The 24,314-nt window shown below is 47.3% G+C and overlaps 1 protein-coding gene across 1 annotated transcript in view; it reads right to left on the reverse strand.

The window, feature by feature from the left end:
• Positions 1–24,314, reverse strand: part of TppII (Tripeptidyl-peptidase II) — a 252,516-nt gene that overhangs the window by 149,878 nt on the left and 78,324 nt on the right. The window contains exons 9-10 of the mRNA XM_050186760.3: positions 12,669–12,799; positions 3,123–3,222 (exon numbers count right to left, since the gene is read on the reverse strand). Of these exons, the coding sequence (XP_050042717.1) occupies positions 3,123–3,222; positions 12,669–12,799 (231 nt within the window). The remainder of the gene's footprint in view (positions 1–3,122; positions 3,223–12,668; positions 12,800–24,314) is intronic.

Below are 24,314 nucleotides of genomic sequence, written 5' to 3' on the forward strand. Positions count from 1 at the left end.
AGCTGCCCCTGGCGTGGAAATCGGCAGACGTCAGCTTTATCCCTAAGCCGGGCAAAGAGGTAAATATTAACAACCTGCGTCCGATTTCGCTCACTTCATGCGCCGGCAAGCTGATGGAGAAAGCAGTGCATGCCAGACTTTCAGCTTATTTGGAGGAAAACGATTACATGCCTCACACCATGTTTGGCTTCAGGGAGCACCTATCCACGCAAGACGTACTGCTGCAGCTCAAGATGGAAGTTATTGACCCACCCAACAAACGCAGTAGCAGAGCCATCTTAGCCCTAGATCTCAAGGGCGCTTTCGATAATGTGAAGCACTCAAAGATCCTGGAGAACCTGCGGAAGACACAGTGTGGAAGAAGGACTTTTGAATACATCAGAGACTTCCTACTAGACAGACAGGCTCATGTAAAAATTGGAGATTTTAGGTCCCAGCCAATCCCTATGGGCACCAGGGGTACTCCACAAGGAGCGGTCCTCTCCCCTCTGCTCTTCAATATTGCTCTTATAAATCTGCCTGAGCAACTCGATCGCATAGAAGGAATTCGGCACGCCCTCTATGCAGATGACATCACGGTCTGGGTGACGAAGGGCAGTCTGGGGCAGATGGAAGAGGCGCTCCAAGAGGCTGCTTCGACAGTTCAAAAGTATGCCGAGGAGTGCGGACTGCGCTGCTCTCCGGAAAAATCGGCACTTCTAATCATGCGCAGACGAGAAGATGAAGCCCCGGTCAAAATTAGGGTGCATGACGCTGCGATCCCTGAAGTGGAGACAGTGCGTATCCTGGGATTACTGGTTAACAACAAGGGTGTCAACGCAGCAATGATTACTCAACTCCGTACATCCTGCGAACAAGTAATGCGAATGATCTCACGTATCACCAATAAAACGAGAGGGATGATGGAGAACGACACTCTTCGGTTGGTCAAGGCCTTTATACTCAGCAGAATTGTGTACGTAGCTCCGTACCTTCGGATGAGGAGGTGCGATTTAAAACATTTCGATGTCATGATCAGAACAGCATATAAGAAGGCACTAGGACTGTCGGTCAAAACATCTACAGAACGCTTATTGCAGTTGGGGGTGCACAATACAACAGATGAGATGATTGAGGCCCACCTATTAAGTCAATATGCCAGATTGGCAGGAACGAAAACAGGACGCAAGGTACTAGAGGACCTAAATATCAGCTGTCCTTACTATACGGCAACAAGACAAGACATTCCGAAAGAGTGGAGGGGCAGATTCGCGACACTGCCCCTCCCTAAAAACATGCACCCAGAATATCATCAAGCAAGGAGGAGGGCAAGAGCCAAGAAGATGGACCAGATCTATTCTAAATTAGAGGGAGCCTTCTTTGTGGATGCTACAGGTCCGGTGGGAGGAGTCTCCACAATATCGGTGGTGCATCAAGGGCAGACGGTCAATGGACTTTCTGTTCGGCACGGGGAAATTGCAGAATTGGAAGAGGCGGCGATCGCCATGGCGGCTTCGCATCCTAGTTCAGAATACATCATTACAGACTCGCAAACTGCATATAGAAATTACACGCGGGGCCGAATTGCACCGCTAGCTTGCAGGATCCTCAAGTAATCTGGGGTCTTCGCTTCGCGCAAAGAGCTGATTTGGGTGCCAGGTCACGAGGGTATAGAGGGAAATGAGCGTGCACACGCTGCCGCCCGAGCTTTTCTCCCCCGGGGTCCCTCCTCCTCCCTCCCCGAAGACTCGGACTTCCCAGTGCCATTGATAACTTATACAGACGTATTACAACACTTGCGCTTATCGCGTCGAAAATACCCGGGCCCAACTAAGGGATTAAACAAATCAGAAGAATGTCATTTACGAAGGTTACAAACCCTATCATTTATTAACCCAGTCAAGCTACATGCTATTGAGCCACAATCTTTTTCGGCCGAGTGTAAATTCTGCGGGCAGAAAGCAGATTTGTACCATATGGTATGGGCCTGCCAAGCTAATAGTGCCTTAGAAGCTATAAAACAGCCAACGTGGGAAGGATGGGAGGCAGCCCTGTCCAGCTCAACCCTCAAGGACCAGCGAGCCCTCGTGGAAAGAGCAAGGGCGGCGGCCTTAGCCAACGGAATTCCGGAATAAGAATCCGACCACCCTTCTCATAACTCCCCTCTCCCTTTTTTTTTTCTTCTTTAAATAAAACGTTTTCATCATCATCGGCACTAGGCAAAGCCTCCTCGACGGCGTCATTCAGTGACACCTCGCCGCAGATTGCATTCGAGGGATATCATGGCCTTGCAAAAAACTTTAGAACCAATCCATATTTTATAAAATGTTCTATGTTAGAAGCAAACCAGGTGTATTACTACAAGTTGGTGCAATATATTAAACAAAACAACTGACAGTATATCCTGAATGTAATCACTAATCTGCACTACAGCTTTTGCGAACATAATATGAACCAAAATAAGAACCAATTATGGAAAACAACTAAGCAGTTACCAGGGACCTAGACTAGTAAGTGGCCTACGTGGTTTTGATGATGAAATTATGGAAGGTTCGAATAAATCATACAAGATATTTCTCATTGTAAACAATACTGAATTTGTCTGGTTAGAACCACAGTATAAATTGTCAACCTTCTGTTTCTTTTGTTTTCAGGTTATAGTTGTAGTTTGAAACGAAATGTATCTTAAGTGTATTTTGTCAGATTATTATATTTTTTTTATTTTTTTTTTTAAACGAAAATAGTATTTTGTATCGCGACACTCTAGTTGAGTTCGGTATGTCTGTATGATTTGTGCGCTGCGTACACCCAGCATGTTGAATTGGTGTCGGAGCAGAAGCCTTTGTCAGGTCACATGGCCTTTAGCTTCAGCTTCCTTTCTGTTGTAAACAGGACAAGTAAATTCATTCATTCATAGGGTCGACCGATCTGCATGAGCAAAAAATGCCAACTGCTTTCCTGAAACAGCACTAGTGTGCGCAACTTCCTATCCTTTTATCCTTGTACTGAATCCTTTGAAACGAGTCTTAGTGAACTTGCCCATCCAGCTGTCCTGCTTCTGCCCATTTTTTCAATTTTGGTCACAATTAAACATGCAAGCAGCAACAGTGCCTAGGCGAGAAGTGTAGCGGTCTGTGACTTACGAGGGTCCCCGGGAGGTCCACGTGTACCCCAGGCCCGGCATCTTCTCCCGCAGCGAGTACTCGGCAAGCATCATGTCTGGTGAGACGTAAGCTCCCACCGCTGAGGGGCACACAGGCGGGAGACAGAAGAGAAGAACAAGACACACTCGCTGTTACTGGCAGCTCTCGCGAGCATCACATTTCTTTTTTGACACTGTGAAAGTAAGGTGCAGGAAAAGCAAGCAGTTACTCATTCTCACGGCAATGAGTCCATCACGCCCTTCTTTGTTCTTTACACTACTGCATCACGAAAAGTAAGAAAAACCATCACTCACCATCTCGGCAGGTCTTAGACTATGCCGAGTGAACTTCGCTCTCTCTCTGAACCTCTTTTTGCCCGATTTTTTTTGTCTAAATAAAAACATTTCAGCTGCACTTAAGGGAAGACACGGGCCTTGAAAAACCAAAAATGTCAAAAAATATACAAATAAATAAAATAATATTTATGGGAGCTAAGGAGATTTTCAGCATCTGCAATGCCTAATCTACAATGTACCCTATCAAAACAATTTGCCCAAAAACGCATACTAAGAGAGCGTAAAAAAAATTTTGTGAGTGCGGACAGTGAGAAAGCAGCCCAAAATCACGCAGAAACATCGTAGTTCACTGAGCTATCTCTCACCATTCCCACCGCTGAGCACTGCCATTTTCTCATCGTTCAAAAGCTCACAGTTCCGCCTTTGACTTCCCTGCATCCTCGCCTACGATGGTCACATAGGAAAAGTGCAAATGTGCGGCATGCACATTTGCACTGTAATGCATGTGGCCCACCCATTAGCTCTGTATGCCAGCACGCTGAGAGGTGCTCCCTCTGGTTGTTGCTAATGCAACTGGTGCCCTGACGCTGCTTAAACAATGCTCGCCTGCTAGGCTTGCCAGTGGGCCCGCTTTGAAAACTTTTGATCCACTTTCTTTGTTGATTGCATTGCAAATGGAAGAAGCTAATCTACCCTCCATAAAGAAAATGTTAGAAACCGGACATGCACCTACAAAAAAGCAAAGCGCAAGTCATCTGTGCTTCCTGCAGCGAGAAAGAGGAGGCGGTTGTCGCAAGGTTCACATAAGCTGTCGCGCTGTCCTGCAATCTCATACTGCATCTACCGCATCGGCAACAAAGCAACAGCAAAGCTAACCATCCGCCTTTGTCCTTGTGCATAGTTTCACTTCGAAGGTGGCAGACAATGTGCCGATGCCTATTCCCGTACCTGTCGCGCATACAGGGATTCGCATCGGCACATTCCAGATCCTGTTACGAGACTATGTGTGCCCCTAATGTCAACATCAGCAGAGATGTTTGTATGTTTTTATTATTTCGTGCATGATTATTTCTCAGTTTTGAAGCTTGAAATGTACATTTTCCCAGTTTTCTTGCTTTTTTTCTTGAATATTATTTTTTTTATGTATCAAATTTTGGGATTGGCACTGCGTCCCTATACTCATTCACTTCTCGTCATTCCTTTTTTTTAGCCTGAATGCTGGTGAGTTAGAGAGTGCACAAAAGCTATGATACAGTGTCCAAGGACCTGCAATATTTTGAAATCCCTTAGAAATCACCAACAACAATTCACATTTGTAAAGCTGCAAATTTAGAATTTCATAACTTTGGCTAAGCTGCAGATACAAACATCAAAATGCTAACTTGCACTCTCTGAACATCCAGAAACATATCTGCTTAAATATAGCTCTCTTGTTATACTACATTTCTTGCAAGCCACACCCCTAACTTTTAACATAAATTTAGTTGTGACTTCTTTTTTTATTGACTACAACTAATTGCATATTTGTAATCAGCACACAAGACTGAATATGTCCTGAACGTTTCATGTATCTAGAGCAAGTGACAAAATTTTTTGTTCCAAATGCCATGTCCACCTATAGTGCTGTTTGTTTTTTACACTTTCCTCAAAACACAAATTTTGAGCTCCATCCAACATTCAGGCCTCAATACCTCAACACCAAGAACAGATATAACTAAAATGTTGTTGTTTTTTTTCCCGAAGAATGGAGCCTAATGTGTACTCTATGAAGTATAGCAAGCAGAATTTTCGTTTTAAGTCAGAAATTAAATATTTTACTACATGTTCTGCGACATGATTGCCACCTTTCGTGGTCTTATATTCAATAGCTTGTAAAATATCTATTATTGGTCAGACAAAAAAAAGTGCTTGCTATACTTCGTTCCTTATTCTTTGTGCTATCTAACCAAGCCTTACAAATAATTTTTTATTCTGTCATTTATTTTACATTATGGCATGAAACAATGGAAGTGAGATGTTAGATATAACTAATGACCTACAACAAAATCAGCCCAAGAAGCTATGACTGGAAATTGTCATTAATTACTGATGAAAAAAAAAAGGTAAGCATTAATTCAATAGCAGTGCCCCCCTCCCCCCTAAGATATGTATCTTTGCACATCATGCAAGAATATACAAAAGTCCACTTCGTTTGTTATCCCACGGAGAAAATAATAAATTAAGTCATCAAAAACTGAAACAAGCTTCTGGCATGAAAGAATGCCTTTAATCTACTTGTCTTTTTACTGTGAGATTTTACTTCCTATGGATAAAAAGTAAGACAAAGAAAGTAAGAAAGTTGGAACAATTTCCAACTGATAATTTGAACTCAGTAGGGGCTGCCTAAAGATTAGAATAACTGGGAGGAGTCTGGAATAACGGATTCACCCGAAAATAAGTTACTCTATTAGGCTTGTACCAATATCGATTCCTTTGATTCAAAGCATATAGTAACAAGCGTCAAATAATGTTGAAGTAAATAGTTTGCATAATGGTATTTCCATAAAACCGTGACATCAAGTGCCACTCATTGACAAATCTAAAAACTAAATATGCTTGTTTACTAAAGAATGAAACAGTTTCATCCATAGAATCAGTGGTCTCAAAGCACTGTTATTCGACATTTTCATGAAAAATGCAAGCTCAACCCTTTTTTCCAACCTGATAGTCAAGAAAATTCGTTTAGTATAAATATTTTTGATGTGTTCTTCTGATTACTTGAAGTTTCGCAATGTCGACATCGAGGCCGATTATTTTTTCGCCAGTGAGCTGGCCATCAACAGATTGTCCGTACATTGTGATGTAGCCGGTGCTCTTCATCCTTGACAGCTTTGCACTGAGTCAACCACAGTCGCTATCCACACAACCTTGCAGTTCTGAAGGCACGTGGCTGATGCACGCACAGAGTCAAAACAAAAGTACCGTTCATTGCAACAACTGCGGACGAAACTGAAGTTGCTTTCGATGTGATAACGGATGGCGACTAAATAGTTATGAAGGCACATGGCCAATGCGCCTTTCAAGTCAAAATGAAACTACATTCAAACCTCATCATAATGAGATCGAAGAGGGAGCCATAATTACTTTGTTATATCCATTGTTTCGTTATACCAATTACTGACCTTTTCTGCAATATATACGCCCAACTGAGTGCACAACTTTACACACGCCAAAGACCGCCGTGCAGCCCGCCATACCGGAACGCAGCCACATATGCGATGGAACAATACTAAGACAAAAAAAAAGTGTATTCAGTTCAATAAATGTATACAGTATCTCTTTTATTCCTGGCTAGACTTGGGAAACAATCTGTAATGCTTCTTTGTTTCGTACATCGCAAGCTGAAGACCTCCTGTTCAGCAGCAGCCCTTTCGCAGCAGTTCATGCCGTTTTCACCGTCTTCATTGGGATGACGTTAGCACGCCCATAGTGTCTTCATCGTCACTCTCACCACATCGTCCGGTGACAGCGGCCACAATGTCGTTGTCAGACAGTTCTTCCGTCGTCACTACACTGACACCGATGATGACATAATCACAGAATGATTCCTCTGCCGCAATGAAACTGGCGTCACTGAGCACCTTGCAAGCCGCTTCTACTTCTTGGGCTATGACATGCTGCAGTGGCAGCATCATCAGACTCAGCGGTGTCAGAGTTACACATTGTCACTTGACACACAAGACATGGTGGAGGCTGTTAACTACTGTTTGTGGAAACGCTTATCCACTATGTTTGCAGCATTTGAACTGCCTTGTAGAGGTTGATTTTTGTTTCTTGGTGCAAACTCATGTTAAGGAGCAGGCGATCAATCAAGCACTTGTGGCAAGCTGCCTTGAACGGACATTATTATGCCTTGATCAAGCGGCCGTATCAGCAAGGTCCAGTTTGGTCGCAAAAGAACAAAGTTTGATGTTTCGTAGCTTAGCACTTGCGTGGTGGGCTGCGAATTTTTCGAGGATCAGGCACACTTTGCGGTTATTCTTCTGTAGCCGGTCGTCCCATCCCACAGCCATTCTTAAAAGATACCACATGTCATCCACGCCTTTTGGGTCCAGATGCACTTAACTGGAAGCACTTTCCTTTAAAAGATTGAGGCAAAGCACTTTTGCCTACAACAAATGCCGGCAACTTCTAGGCACCGTTCACGTTGGCACAAAGAAGCACAGCAATCGTTTGTTTGCTGTGCTTGCCGCCATGCTATAGCTGACCTTTTAGGGCTAGCGTTTTGTTTGGCAACATCTGGAAGAACCCGGTCATATCAGCATTAAAATGTCCTTCCTGCAGTACGTTTCAAGCAAGAATCAAACAGTTTTTTTCAGCCCATGCCGCGGCAGCCTCCTCGTAGATGGGCCGAGATTCGGCAACTACAGTTCTGTCAAGTATGTTACGTCGTTTCTTAATATATTCTAGCCAGCCAGCACTGGCAACAATGCTGTCATACCCCTTAATGCGAGCAAAATCTCTTGCTTTTTTTGTAAAATCGCTCAACTTACAATCAAATTTGCAGCTCTGGTGCTTATAAACCATTAAAATATGGTGTCAACTACTCAACGTAGCAGTTCGCAGCTTCTTCTGGCTTCCTTTCAGGTCACAGGCTACGGCATTTGTGATCACTTCACGGCTGCCCAAAATGGTGGACAACATGCTGAGCGTTATGTCAAAGTCTTGTGCAACACGAGACTTCCTAGCACGTGAATTGACAACCTTTATAATAGCCACCTTCTGTTCCAAAGTGATATTCTTTTGCTTCTGCTTCCTGGTTTGTTGATCAATATCGTTGCAAAGCCGGCAATGCGGTCAAACAGCACATTGCGTAGCAAAGCCCGTCATTGGCAAGAAGCAAGTGCCGCACACAACGCTGACCATTGACTGTGTAGCTACTTATCAGGCTGTTCCACTTGGATCCACCACATAACTGGAGTCATGCGGCCGGCATAGCTACGTGCGGTCATGAGAAGGCATATTTGACGCAGGAGTTTTAAACTGCTGCATTGAGGGAGTGCCGTGACTCAGAAAAAGAAAGATAGTCAAATCTCTTTACTAAGAACATCACATAAACGAATTTCTGAAATTTACAAATATTGTTAAAATCCTCGCCAGATTACTTATTTTTCAATGTAAAAATATTTCAGAACTATGAATTTCAATACAGCCTATTTGCACATAATTTATTTTCCCCTTTATAACCGAGGAACATCAGTATTACGAATTCGGCTAAAGGCAACAGTGCCGCAACTCTCGCATGAAACAGAAACCGCAAGTGCATAGCTATCATCATCACCATGTCGAGTGCCAACTGCTTCACCACAAAATTCACCACAAACTTCACTACAACACTGTGGCAAGTTTGCGCGAGATCCAAAGATGAATGCAGCTAGCGACGGCACCAATAAGAAGCGAAAGCAGTTTTCACTGCAGGACAAATTGGATGCATTGCAGAAAATCAATGCAGGGAAAAAGCAAATCGACATGTGCAGACCGCGTAGCATTGCCCCATCGACCGTCACGACCATTTTGAAAAACCGAGACAAGATTGTCAAGCTTCACCAGGAGTCGCAACTCGCTCCTACGAGGAAACGGCTGCGACTGGGAAACTTTCAAAATGTGGACCAAGCTGCTCTCACATGGTTCAAAGATGCCAGACTGCAAGATATTCCCATGTCTGGCCCAATGCTCCAAGAAAAATCCCGCGAATTTGCCAATGCACTTGAAATAACTGAGTTCAACACCAGTGCGGGTTGTCTTTTTCGTTTCCACCAAAGGAACGAAATAACTTTGCAGATAGTCTCGGGCAAGGAAAAGGCTGCTGACAGAGAAGGCGTGGATTTCTGGCACAATGATCGTTTTCTAGAGGCTGAATCGTACTCTATATTTTCAACACGGAATAGACCGCATGTTTTTATCGGCTCCTGCCAGACCAGATGATCCACTTCAAAGGGAAGCAGTGCAAAGGAGGGAAGAAGTAGCATCTTCATGTGACAGTCCTGCTCTGCTGCAATGCAGCAGGCATGAAGAAAATTAGACCACTCGTCATCGGCAAGTACGTGAAGCCTCACTGCATGAAAAACGTCATGTCGTTACCACACGACTACTACAAACAAGCTTGGATGACCAGAGAACTCTTTTCCAAATGGCTCATCAAACTTGACGACCAAATGAGGAGGGATGACCGAAAAATTCGACAGGTTGCCAACAACTGCTCTGCTCCCATTGTGCATGTTCGCTCGATGCACATTTACTTGGAGTTTCTACCGCCAAACAAAACGTCCTTGCTGCAACCGCTAGACCAGGGCGTTGTAAAGAGTACGAAAGCAGAATTTCGTAAGCGCCTCGTGCAGCAGTTGATTATCAACCTCCACCTAAAGCAGCCAACTGCAATCAAGATACGTCAGGCATCGGAAATGTTCACGGGAGCTTGGTGGAACTTGAAGGCGTCCACCATTAGCAACTGCTGGCGAAAAGAAGGGCTTGTCAAAGCGCCTGTGCAGCTTGAAGATGACCTGGAGGTGACCGACAACAACCCAGGAGACCTGTGGACCAAGGTTGCGGAACAGTTCTTCACAGTCTCTTCCTTTGACGACTACGTGGACAGAGACAGTGCAGCACTAACGGCACCGGACCTGACAACCGAGGAGCTTGTTAACTGCGTTCGTGACGTCTCCAGTGACGATGACGACCCGAAGGAAGACAACTGTGGGTCATCGAACAGAGAAGATGAGACCGTGTTGAACATCGCTGTTTTAGTGCACAAGAACAAAGTCTGCACTTTCATCACTCAGTGCAATGACATACCTGATGACATATTGCGCAAAGTGGAAGATGTAGATGCATTCCGAATAGGTTGTGTGTGCTGCACGTGCCAGAAGAAAATCACTGATTTCTTCAAATAAAGCAGCTCTGAAGTGAGTGAAACATTTATTTGAAAGTATGCTTGTCTGTACACGCGTCTACTGCCAAGGTACGTCATTTTCATTCCACTGGCTTGTAACCACAAGTTTTTCATTACAACAATACCTCAATATAACGAACGATTTTCGGTGGTCCCGGTAGGTCCAGTATGGGAGACAGGGCGAGTGGAGAGAGCGTCTTGCTTGGCAGTGGAGCCCGCCTGCTGAAATCATGGGTTCACGGCACTGAAATATTTCTATCTCGGCTATTAATGAGCCCATTTGAAAAATTTTTTCAGCAAAACGCTCCCTAGAGGACACATAACAACTTGCAGCGTATGGCCAAGATTGGCTATGGGGCCTGGCGAGGGGCCTTTTAAAAATAATTGGCACTCACAGGCCCTTTATTGCCGTGAGAAATAAACAATGTAACATTGAACTAATACTTAGGAAAGTTGCCAGTAATGGCAATAACACCAACATCTCGGCACGGCATCGAATCATACAGTGATGACACAACGTCGGGGCGAGCACAAAGAGTCTGACATTCTTGTTTTACGGCAGTCCACAGTTGATCAGCAGTACTCGCGAGGAGATCCCGGACCGCCAATTGCGTCTTGATCAGCCCCCACACATTTTCAATGGGGTTGAGATCTGCACCTACTGGTAACCACTTAAGCGTTGTAGTATTTGTGATAGAACTCAGTGTTCTACAAATGCTCTACCTCCGCGTTCTAGGAGCTGCTGGTGTTATTACCATTAATGGCAACTTCCCTAAGTATTAGTTGAATGTTACGTTCAGGTTGTTTATTTATCATGGCAACAAAGAGCCTGTGAGTGCCAAACGTCTTTAACACTTATTTGAAAAGGGTGTTCTAAGCGAGGATCCCCAGTGCTTTACATTTTATGTTTCGATATATTCGACACTACCTATTGATTCAGGACTCGAGTGGAAGCTGCGCATGTCTTGCAACAGCATGCTGATACAGGCACGGTATCGACGCGTTACCGTCAAGGGGTGCCGAAAACAAAGGAGGAGGGAAGCAGTTCCCCTTACTTTCCTTTCAGACTGTAGGCGCTTTGTGATGCGCGCTCCCCTTCGCTGCAACCGTCAGCAGCAGAGCAACCGAACGGTGCACTAGAGATTTATAAAGCGTGATAAGCACCCGCACGAGAGTGAGGTTGAACTTTGTTGTCACTGGCGGCACTCTCAAAGCGAGCACGCAGCACGAGATAGCAGCGCCGCATTGCGGCCCCGCAACTGCTCCCATGCCCAGAGCCGTGCTCTCTCAGCATTTGCTCACGACTGTACATAGCTGTACCAATCACAATGCGGCATCTTCTCAATGTACTTAGACAGCCGATGTGGGGATGCGCGACTCTCACGCGTCCCCTGATATGTTGTTTTTCCGCACGGCGCGTATCCTGTAATCCGGCTTCGCCGCGTGGCCTGGTGCCCGCGGCGGTCGGAGTGGTTGAGGTGCAGTACGAGAGCGGGCGCGAGTGTTGCGCTGCTAACGCCGCCGACAGGCGGGGTTACTTGGGCGCCGAAAGACAAGGCGGTTCCAACGCGGTTCCGAAAGACAAGGCTGTGCGTCGATGTACGACGCGGACGTCCTGCGTGTGCACCGATCCATGCTTCTGTGAGACCGTCTCGCGTGGCATCCATCGAACACGCCACCGTTCGCGTGACCATACGTGCGAACGACCAGGCGTTGGGATCCAGCATGGGGCGAACATATTCGCTCGTTATCCGGTCGCGGTGAGTCGGACTTCTAGATTTGTCGCGTGCCCATCGGCATGTTTTGTGTATAGCAACTCGGCTAGCAGGCATTGATCTATGAAAGGTGCAATAAATGCCCTCGTGATTGTTTGCACTACTGTGTTGTCGTTCCTTTGTCCCAAGAGTACGGGTGTGAGGACCCCACACCATGCAAAAGCCTGCTGCATGGCACGGTGTGCCTCTTGGAATGTGCCTGCAGCTTGCTGCACATAATCTCACTGACAAAGCTGATGGCTGTCATCAAATTTTGCTGTAATAAGATCAGAAGACTACACCCGACATCACACAGGGTATCCCTCCTAATGGGACCCCGCTTAGTCGGGAAGTCCACGCTAAGGTTAGGAAACTTTGCAGCCCAAATGACAGCATGATCAAGTTGGTATAAAAACTGGCATAAAACTATGTTTGCAGGCAGCTAAAGGACCCTGCAGACACATGGAATATACCACAACCTGTAGCTGTGTTTTCCTGTTCCTCAACAGAAAGTGGTTAGAGGCAGCGGCACTCGTAAAGTTCATGGAAATGAAAGTGGCCCACTCACCAATAATAGAGGAAGTGGGCATGGTGCTCGGGGCATTGACTGTTGAAAGTGCTGGTCCATGGTTGCCTGCACTGTTGAGCATTATCACACCATGCCGGTCAATCACCTCATGCATCAGGTCCAGCAGCCGCCTGTCAGAGGAAATAACAACATGATCAGTGAAGGTATTGCTGGTACGAAAAAAGCAGGACAGTTGTTTTTTACATGCCAAGCAAGTTGTCAAAAAAAAGAAAGTTGCCGATTGATTTATCAAACAAGAAGTGGACATGCTTTATCGTATTGTCATGTTGTAGTGACAGTGAAGAACACAGTAGCAAAACTGTGCCCACAAAAGCAAGTGACACTCAAAGCACAACTATAGCAGCGAGCGCAGCTGGCAATACTCAAAATCTGATTGGCGGGTCAAGTGAATCTGCTTTTATACATGACTCATTGAAGGTTCCGGCAAAATTGCTGGTGCCTGCATGCCTTGCAGAATTGTGTAGTGCAAGCAATCAGATTAAACAATGTTCGGTGACAACAGAAAATGGATAGAACCAGCGATAACATTCTAGCAACTTCAGGTACAGGAAGGCGCATCTTGTGCTGGGTGATAACTCTGAACATTTGTTAGCCAGGGAATGACGCTCAGTTTCGCGACATTGCCACCAGCCCCAGAAATAAAATGCATGATATCAAAGATGCTTAAAATTACACCATTCTATTTTGCCTGTTCTGTGTTTTAGTATTTGATCGTGACATCAAATAGAAACAAAATGAAGCTGGTGGGCAATCCTTGAATACAATGACTGTAATGTCGCCAGAGTGAAATATGTTGCTCACTTCGCGCCACATGCAGAAGGGAACAGCAGCACATTTGAGTAATTGCCTTTTAAAGGCATGCAGTTTGCCTTTAAATGCCTGCAGTATGCAGTATGCCAGTTTGCCACACGTGCTGGGAAACAGATAGGTGAAGATGCTTATCATAATGGGTTGGTGGCGTTAACTGTGAATGCGCTGTGTGAAGAGCTGGGAGGAGATTTGCTGGTACCGAAATAGGAAACCAAGCGGGTGCCAGCATTTTCCCGTGAGAGAGGCAAGCGAGTATTGCAGGGAAGCTGATGTGGCGGACGGCTACTTTTCTGAATACGTGCGTAAGGCCTTTTCATGTTCATGTGAGACCTAGCGACCAGAAAACATATCATACGATCGCAGTTTGGCGATGTACTGAATGTTGGTGTCAAAAGATTGTGCTTTCCGGGAATGTATGAACCAGTAAAAGAAAAGTGCAGCTGTACTGGGTAATTTTGTGTTCCCGATCACGAACGTTGCCAACAAAAAATCGTGCGTAATAGATTCATACCAACGAGCTTCTACTAAACTTAGTGAATGGAGCGCGGTATTTGTGCCATACAACAAAATAAGAACCAAAACTGAATATGTTGCAGCTGTTAGTCGTGTGGCAAATGCGTCCCTCACATGGACATGGTGGTATAGCTTCACTTAAAGGGCCCCTCACCAGGTCTGGCCATATTGAGCTGACAAGCGCAGAGCATAATACGCGCGATAACGATCGTGTCTGTGAATTATTGCATCACTATGGGCCGCAGAAAGATTTGAAATTTCAAACCAAACGCCATTTTCCCTTTTCCTTGCAGCTGCCGTACTCCAAGCCAGAGGATGACGTACACGTGCTAGTGCGCCTACGTAGACGTGTTTGTGCTGTGACGTCGCTCGTGGTGACACGTGACTTCGACAATTATTCAAACCAACATCTGTTATTTGTGTAATATGTTGCTTGAATAGATGAATTAAAGTTAGAGAAATAACAAAACACACAAACCGAATGTCTGCAGGTTTTTTTATTTCATACTGCAGCAAGAGAGATGTACTTCCATTTCGCCTGCTTGTTCTCACGTCATGCAGTCGCGCGCGAAGACACCGAAACTGTCATTTTCTATCGTGTTGCAGCAACAGGATCATGCTCTGTGGTCCGCTTGTGTCTGTCTCAGTATTCCTGTAGCACTGACTTATACCACTAGTTAGGTGTCCTCATGCACAGCACGCAAAATCTTGTGCTGTGTGAAACGAGAGAATCGTGACTGCTCACACGCTACGCTGTCAGCAGAAGTGTGCCGCACCGCAAAAAAGCGAGGAGAAAAGAAAAATGAAGGCAGGGCCCGTGACGAGCCCGTCTTGCGATCCTTGAGGTCCGGTATGGGAGAACGCAGGGAAGGAATTTCGCTTGTGGAGGCTAGACAGGGCAAGTGGAGTGAGTGTCTATGTTTGCGGTGAAGCTCGCCTCCTGAAATCATGGGTTTGCGACACTGAAATATTTTTATCTTGGTTATTAATGAGCTGATTTGAAAAATTTTCATGTCAGAACGCTCCCTAGAGGACGTGTCACAAATTCCAGCGTATAACCATTTGCTATTTGCTACAGGGCCTGGTGAGGGGCCCTTTAATCACGCTTCCACAGGTAGTCGGTTCACAGTACCCTACAGGGTGCTTGACCCCGCAACCTCCCAGCTCCGGCCCGCCACCTCCCACGATAGCACCCAGAACAGTTCCACCACTAACATGGTGTAACCTGAATGCACACACAATGCGCATTCATCCCTGCTGATGGGGAATGGAAGAGTGCAGAGTAAACCTGAAGATGCCAAACACATACATCTCCATCTATGCTAGGCCTTATGAAAAAAGCGGTTTGTGTATAAATTTCAATGCATGGTTCATTTTCCTTTATTATTTCTTGCATTTTACTCTTTTCCAGTGAATACTTTTTGACATAATTATCACTGTCGTGTTATGGTGCTTACGCGATGTGCAGAGTGAGAAACACCATGGATGTTGCTGTTAATGACAAGGCACCGCTGTCTGAGCAGACTGTAGTGCAGCACAAGTACAGTTGACTTCTGTTAATTTGACCTTGATGGAACAACGAAAATGATCAAATTATCCGGTGAGTCAGACTAACATAAGAGGCAGAAAAATACGTACAAGCAAACTGCCTTGCCACTACTTTCTGTTGCACCATTCTTCGTGGGAAGTGAGCCCTGCACTTGCAGTTGTGCGTGCCATGGCCACAGGAGTGCCATATTTACCCAACTCTAACGTGCTTCTGAATCCAACGTGCACAAAATTCTTGCAGGCTTAAAGAGGCCCGCACTAGCAAAAATGTTTTGTTATCATCATGAGCAGCAGCATCACCATCCTAATCATCATCATCATCCTATTTTATGTCCACTGCAGGGCAAAGGCCTCTCCCTGCAATCTCCGATTACCCCTGTCTTTCGCCAACCGATTCCAACAAGCGCCCACAAATAACCTAATTTCATCGCCCCACCTCGTCTTCTGCCATCCTCAACCTGCGCTTCCCTTCTCTTAGTACCCACTCTGTCACCCTAATGGTCCAACGGTTATCTAGCCTGCGCAACACATGACCTGTCCAGCACCATTTTTTTTTCTCTTAATGTCAATAAGAATATTAGCTAAACCTGTTTGCTCTCTGATCTAAACCGCTCTCTTTCTGTCTCTCAAGGTTGTGCCTAGCATTCTTCATTCCATCGCTCTTTGTGCGGTCCTTAACTAGTTCTCAAGCTTCTTTATCAGTCTCCAAGCCTCTGCACCATATGTCAGCACCGGTAAAATGCACTGATTGTGCATCTTCCTCTTCAATGATAATGGTGAGCTTCCAGTCAGGAGCTGACAATGTCTGCCGTGTGCGATCCAACCCATTTTTATTCTTCTATGAATTTCTTTCTCATGATCAGGGTTCCCTGTGATTCATTGACTTAGGTATACCTACTCCTTCACAGACTCTAGAGGCTAACTGGCAATCCTGAACTCTTGCTCCCTGCCCAGCTATTGATCATTATCTTTGTCTTCTGCATATTAAAGGGACACTAAAGGCAAATATTGAGGCAAGCTAAAGTGATAGATTAGTGCTTGTGGGAGATATGGGGTTCTCCTCCGTACTCTTGGGACAAAGGAACGACAACACAGTAGTGCAAACAGTCACAAGGGCATTTATTGCACCTTTCATAGATCAATGCCTGCTAGCCGAGTTCATATCCCCAAAACATGCCGATGGGCGCGCGACAAATCTAGAAGTCAGACTTACCGCGATCGCATTGCGAGCGAATATGTTCGCCCCATGCTGGATCCCAACGCCTGGTCGTTCGCGTGTACAGTCACGCCAACGGTGTCCAAGGCGGCCACGCGAGACGGTCTCGCAGAAGCATGGTCGACGCGCGCGCGCGGTACGTCCGGCGCGGTTCGCCGACCCGCCGGGAAAGAGCCAGCCCCTTGTCCCTCGGCGCCCGAGTAACCCCGCCGCGGCGCGACGGTGGCGACATCTCTCGCACCGCGCTTGTACCACGCCGCGGGCGCCAGGCCACGCGAGCCGTGCGGGAGAACAGCATATCAGGGGATGCGCTATGCGGGAAAACATCAGGGGACGCGCGAGAGTCGCGCATCCCCACATCCCCCCAACCTTAAATCACTTCTTATTCCGGCGAAACATGTCACACGGTCTAACATTAACCCGTGCTTCGCGAACAAGGTGGTACATGCAACAGTGGCCGCGCCAGGGAAATGTCCACACGCTGTCCGTAACATGCGAGCCGACTGTCCTTGGGGTACACCGCTGGCGTCCGCCGGTCACAGCAGCAGCTTTGCAGACTCGACGGCATCATTCCAGGCCAGGACTCCGGAGACGACGACGCAGTAGTCGGTACGAGCAAGCGTCGCTCGCGCCGACGCACCCTGCTGGCAAGAGCCGCCGTAGCTGTCGGTGACCGCTGGCTCCTTTGTCCGCCGCCGAGGGTTGTGAGCTGGATGCAGGAGGCCGCCGAAGTCGCTGCGCCGAACTGGCCACAGCATCACCATCGCCCGGGGTGACTCGATCGTAGTCCGGGGCAGCAGCGCAGACGATGTGCAGGTGACAGCAAGCCAGGGGTGACTCCAATCACGCTGCGTAAACTCAACACACTCGGCAAACACTACAGTAGTGCAAGGGAGAGGAATTCTGCATGCGCATCGCCCACGTGGTACGATGTTCAACTCGGCTAGCAAAAGATCGGGCAGCTACTCAGATGCTAAGTTCACGTGAACGAAGCTCGCTTTCTTGGGTCGAACGAGTAATTTCAATTCGTGCGAGGCTAACTAGAATGAGGGAAGCAACTTGCAACACCTCAACGCCACGGTCCACCAGGTTGTGTCCCTCCACGTGCGACAGGCAGCTTCGTAAAGCCTTAGGCCTAAAGCGTCGCTACTCTGACAACAACCGGCATCCAAAAACAACACCCAAAATGGGCGCAAAACAGGCAGCCGCGAGGAGACGTAAGCTCTGTGAGGTGGTCCTACTCCGCTCGGTGCACACAGCATCCGAGTTGACGGCGCCCACCGTCCCAGACGGTGTCGGAGCGCCCGGTGCCAGGCCGCAATACCAGTCAGCCCGTAGTGGCACCCGTGGCCCGCGGCCACCCGGCTCCCAGAGCCGCGACTTCATCCGAGTCAAAGAGATAGAATAAGCTATTTACATAAGAAATTCGGACCACCCACGAGGCTTCCGTACTCACTCGCTTCAGGCTTGCCACTGCTCCGCGGGCGCTCAGCCTCGCTCTCCCAGGATGCAGACCACGTGGCTCTCGTACCAACGAATGCCATTAAAAAAAAACACTTGCGAAAAGGCTTAGCATGTTGACATGTTCAAACACACTACAGCCACCGCCGCCTCGCTCAAGAAAGCACGCCGCCGACGCTAGCGATCAAAATCCACGCTAGGCCTACGCTTCGGTTCAAACAAAGGTCTCGAACGAAGCAAAAATGTTAACTCTATCGTCCGATGCCCCAAGAGCCCCACGTTGGGCGCCAGATGTGGGAGATATGGGGTTCTCCTCCGTACTCTTGGGACAAAGGAACGACAACACAGTAGTGCAAACAGTCACAAGGGCATTTATTGCACCTTTCATAGATCAATGCCTGCTAGCCGAGTTCATATCCCCAAAACATGCCGATGGGCGCGCGACAAATCTAGAAGTCAGACTTACCGCGATCGCATTGCGAGCGAATATGTTCGCCCCATGCTGGATCCCAACGCCTGGTCGTTCGCGTGTACAGTCACGCCAACGGTGTCCAAGGCGGCCACGCGAGACGGTCTCGCAGAAGCATGGTCGACGCGCGCGCGCGGTACGTCCGGCGCGGTTCGCCGACCCGCCGGGAAAGAGCCAGCCCCTTGTCCCTCGGCGCCCGAGTAACCCCGCCGCGGCGCGACGGTGGCGACATCTCTCGCACCGCGCTTGTACCACGCCGCGGGCGCCAGGCCACGCGAGCCGTGCGGGAGAACAGCATATCAGGGGATGCGCTATGCGGGAAAACATCAGGGGACGCGCGAGAGTCGCGCATCCCCACATGCTTGAGAATCTCTAAGGCATCAATATTATCATGAACCGGGCCTTAATAATCGAGAAACTGAGGTAAATGTAGGACATGATTAGAGACTCCCCCGGGACATTCAAGCACTTGCCCGATGACGAAAGCACTCCTCAGTTAAATTCTGTCACTAGTACTCAACTTGCAAAAAACATCATTGTATTGTTTTACAAGACGAAATAAAATTCTACTTATCCAGTTCTATTTCATTTTCAGAAAAAGAACTAATTGAAATTAAAATTACCCTCGACAATGACATGGGTGGTCGAAAGATTTCGTTTTTGCTCGACTCTGCGCCGCCCATGCTTTCGCGTTTCAGCAATTTCGTTATCACTAGTGCTGCGTTGGTTTTGCTGGCTCACGAAACTCGCACAAACAGCAATTCAATTTCCATGTTATGTCGCGGGATGCCCAAACGGTCTACGCCACTTGATCAAAAAGCCGCTACAGCGGCGAATCCACCGCTCTGTCTTGACTCGGTGCTGCCATCTGTCAGGCGCTGTTTTAGTTACCGACAGCAGCAAAGAGTGATGATGGCATAAGCAACGTCACCACTCCCCCAGTTGGGAGGCAGAAGATTTAAATGTAGAAAATGGTATTCGGATCCTTCAAATGCAATTTTCTCGTAAACCAAGTCCCTTCTTGGCACGAAACAAGCATTGTGAGGTTTCTGGGATGGTATTTAAACAGTCGTCAACTTATTATTTGCCTTTAGTGTCCCTTCAACCCTTTGAGGGTCAATGACGTAAATATACGACGCAGTGAACAAGTCCAAAAATGGTCGATGCCGTATATTTACAGTGCCGTCGGTACGTTTAAAAAGAGCGCCAATTTCCTAACTTCTTTTCTAAGGTGCTGCCACTATGTGGGAATACAAAGAATTTCTTTCGCGCGCTTCCCTCTCTCGGTTTTCATTGCATCATTTGTTTTAGTGCTAGTTCACTCCCGCGCTCCTACAGTCGCCGACTGATTTTCTCCAAAAATTCGGACATGCTCGATTATTCGGTCTGCTTCGCGGCACCGCCATTCCCCATAGACCATAATGTATAACAACTGCCGAAAGTTCGGACACCTTGCAACCTCTCATCTAATTTTTGGGACACTCCTTGAGGCAACTCGATCGAGAGCACCATGCACCGACTCTGACTGGTGCATGGTTCGACCTGCTGAACGCCATTTTTGTTTTGAATGGAGCTGCCTTGCTGCCCCACCAAGTGGCACTACTGCAAATTCCCGCTCATCATCATAGTTTCTGCCTGGTTCGTAGCTACAGCAGTTCCGGTCTGAGCTTAGTAAGCCATGTCATGACAATCCAGCAGCTGATTTGTTTCTTTCTTCGTGTGCGATGCTGCGAGTAGGCCACGTTTTTCGTTTGTGCGACTGGTATCGGCGTGACAGCGTGGTGATATTTGCTTTGTGTGCTGTGTCGAGGTTACGGTGATGCAACATGGCATACGGAAACATCGCGTCAAGTGTCTAATGGCGCTGACAGTGACTGCACAGACTGCGCTGGGGAATGCCAGCAAGCAGTTGCTGGGAGGCCTAAGATCTGTCGCCTTCCGATGTGCTCCCTACTGACGCGGAAAATGTTCTGCCGAGACTTGCGCAATGGTTTCATTGCAATTCCGGACACCGTCTCATTTGACAGTTTCACAGGTGCTGACACTGCTGTACTGACATGCGCAGAACTCGACGACGGCGAGATCATTCGTCAGGTTTCTGCTGCAACGCTGGACGATGACTCCGAGTTGGAAGATGACGCACCATGTGCTATGCTGCCGTCGCATGCGGAGCATGTACATGCAGTGACTGTGCTTTCAGCTGCCTATAGTGACCATACGAACCTCTCCGAGATTCAGGCTTATCTGAATACGCGTAAACGGAACAGCATGCAACGGCGCATTCACGATTTCTTCAAGCCTACTGCCGAGCCCGAATAAGTGCGTGGAAATAAAGGATTTTTTTTTTTCTTGATCTGCTTTTTCGGACACCTGTTTATTCGGACATTTCCGCAGTCCCCATGAGGTCCTAATAAACGGTCAGCGACTGTAATGAAGTAAAAAAGATCCCCTTTGAGATCCCCCTTGAGATTCACATATTTAAAGCCTCGTTTTATTAAAGTGAAACTGTCCAAAAAATACTAAACTGTTGCTTGCAGGTTACATCACCTTCTGCGAAGTTCGGCACGCGCTTGCCGCAACAGTTCACAACTCCCGCGTACCCGCATTGAATACGTCGTCAAGCAACGCTGGTCCTTCCCACCGCTGTGCATAGCTGCACACCTGTGCATAAACATTAGCTCACTATCACACTTCTCCACTGACTTCTCTCTCTTGCACGTGCCTGGCTGCGTGAGCTGCACCACGCTGCGCAGCTATGCACCGCAGTGCAAAAGATTAGTGCATTCACTTCTGCACACTGCGCAGGCAAGTGTAGTGGGGCGTGGCCTCAGAGACCTCCGGGCGCAATCTCGAGGGTCACAACCAGGCTGTGCATTCCCTTCTTCCTCTTCCTGCGACGCGCTGTGTGGGCTAGCAGCTGGTCATGGCCTAAAAGATCGCACTGGCATCGGTGCAATCTTGGAGGCCACGAGTCGGCCGAGCCAAGCCAGAGCAGTGAAGTTCACTTGCCTCCTCGATAACAAAGCAGAACGCTGTGTTGTGTGCTACATGCTGCTCGACTGCGACAAGCCAAGTTGAAAGCGGGCACGAAAGACCACCACAATGAAACAGAAGGCAGCTATCTACTAATGGCTGCTGCATCAGGTACTAAGTCGCATGTTGCACATGCCGAAGATTCTTGTGTTCTTTCATTCAAATTTCATTGCATGCATGGCCATGTAGCGGTTCAACAGGCTGCAAAGCTGTCTTATTTTCATGTTTACAATTGTGCACCCCATTGGGCAAATATAGTTGAACCCACTTATAATGATACCGGTTTTAACATTACATCAGTTATAACAATGAAAAGCTGATGCACCGTCAACTTTTATATGCTTTCTATAGAGAAATAACCTGCTTACTAGAATGTCCCCAAGCCGCATTATCGGTTGTAACGATGAAGTCTAGCTGCTGGGTGCCTGTGCACAAAGGTAATGGAATCCAAAATCGACGGTGAACGAGTGGATGGAGTTGCTGCCGGAGATGATTGCTGCATAGAAGCTCTGCGACGTTTTCAATGCTGATGAGAGCGGCATTTTTTACCATATGCAGCCCAAGCAAACCCTTGAGTTTAAGGGTGACAGCTGTCATGGTGGCAAGCGTAGTAAAGAGCGTCTGACGGCACTATTCTGTGTTAACGAGGTCGGTTCCGAGAGGCTGCCCGTCCTCATTGTTGAAAGTTTGCAAAGCCACGGTGCTTTAAGAGCTTCAAGACGCTGCTGTGCAGCTACAACTTCAACAAAAAGGAGTGGATGACGTCTTCGTTCTTCAGCAATTTTTCGCAGCAGCTGGATAACAAGATGGGTGCTAAGGCGAGGAAAATATTGCTTTTCGTGGACAACGCACCGTGCCACCCACCCAATACGTCTAGCCTGAGGAACATAAAGGTTGTTTTTTTTTCCGCCCAACTGCACAAGCCAGCATCATTAAGTGCGGCAAGCAAGGGTACTGGAAGCGGTTAGTGCAGCGTCGGCTGGCGGCTATGGAGCGCAGCGGGTCGGAAAAAAAGATCACTGTGCTCGACGCCATGCATTTTATTGCCAGTTCGTGGAACGCAGCGTCGGGAAGCACAATCGCTAACTCGTTCAATCACTGTGGCTTTAAGCAAGAGACTTCTTCCTCTGCTGGGGACGCAACAACCTCAATGCCACACGAGGCCGATGCAGGCTTCGCCGATGACGATTTCGAGGGTTTAAACCTCACCACGGCCTTCGCCGAGTACATGGAGGCATGTACATGTACATGGAGTACATGTTCACCGATGCAGGCTTCGCCGATGACGATTTCGAGGGTTTAAACCTCACCACGGCCTTCGCCGAGTACATGGAGGCCAATGACAATGTTGCGATCTGCGGCGAGGTGTCGCTGGATGACGCCGTCGAGGAGGCTTTGCCTAGTGCCGACACCACTTCGACATCGGACGAGTACAATGACGGCGCCACAGATGCTGTGTCTGCGCCTACTATGTTCACCGAGGCGCTACAGCACATAGACGGCATCTGGAGCTTCATCTGTTCACGCGACGCCACAGAGGACCTCCTTTTGATGGTTGCCCACCTCGAGCAAAAGCTCTTGGTTCACGGATCAAACAAGGTCCAAACGAAACATACCAACTTTTTTTAATGTTTGTGCCGGCTGGCGGGAATCGCGGCAGTAAGCAGTGGAATGCCCTAAAGGTTCGTTTGAATGAAGCATGATTGGGACCTGTACTGCAGCATTAATTTTTAGCGCATTTACCTTTTTGGTAATTTGGGTTTCCAAGCGCTGCAGAGTATGTTAGTAGTTTACATTGAAGTTTCTCATAAATCCGTCGCACGAAATAAGTGGTATTTTTATAGGCACAATTTATGTTTGGATTTTACGACCCCCATATTTTACGATGCTTTTTCGAGGTCCCGAGAAAGTCGTATAATTGGGGTTCCACTGTGTTGGTTGTCAGTCCCTTTAAAGTACGAAAATAAAAGTGCAGCACTGTTGTCAAGCAGCCACTTCCGATGGCGATCGAGCCCGATCCCGATCAAAATTTTTGACAGCAACTGGCTCCCTCCTATAGCTTGACCAATGGAGCCAAATCTCAACCGAAAAATTCAATCTCGATTGGGCCCAAACATCATTGAAGGTGCGCCACGTGATACCCGAATAACATGTCGCCGATTCATAAAAAGATATATACATAGCACACCCCCCTCCATTCATGATCAGAAAAAGTGAGACGTGCAGAATGTACCTTCACAGGCAGAAATTATTTAAACTAAGTTTTCGTAATGAAAGTGGCATGTCGTCGTCACCATTTCCAAGTCTTTCCCCAAAGATGTCAAATACACAGGGGCGGTATTCTCAAGCGATAACTTTAGATACTGCTATCATTTTTGCGAGACTCTGCATCGGACTTATCAAAGTAAGCGGACGACAGCATTTCTAACGCAGATATAGAGCTTGGCACAGTGCCTGAAACGCTGGTGGTTGCGGAGTCAGGTGAAAGTTCGCAAAAGTGAGAGTATTCGCGAAAGTTATTTGCTTAGAATACCACTCTAGATCATAGTCAAGCGCAAAATGAATCAACAGCAAC

Source organism: Dermacentor andersoni, chromosome 2 (assembly GCF_023375885.2).
Source record: "Dermacentor andersoni chromosome 2, qqDerAnde1_hic_scaffold, whole genome shotgun sequence".
Classification (NCBI taxonomy): domain Eukaryota; kingdom Metazoa; phylum Arthropoda; class Arachnida; order Ixodida; family Ixodidae; genus Dermacentor; species Dermacentor andersoni.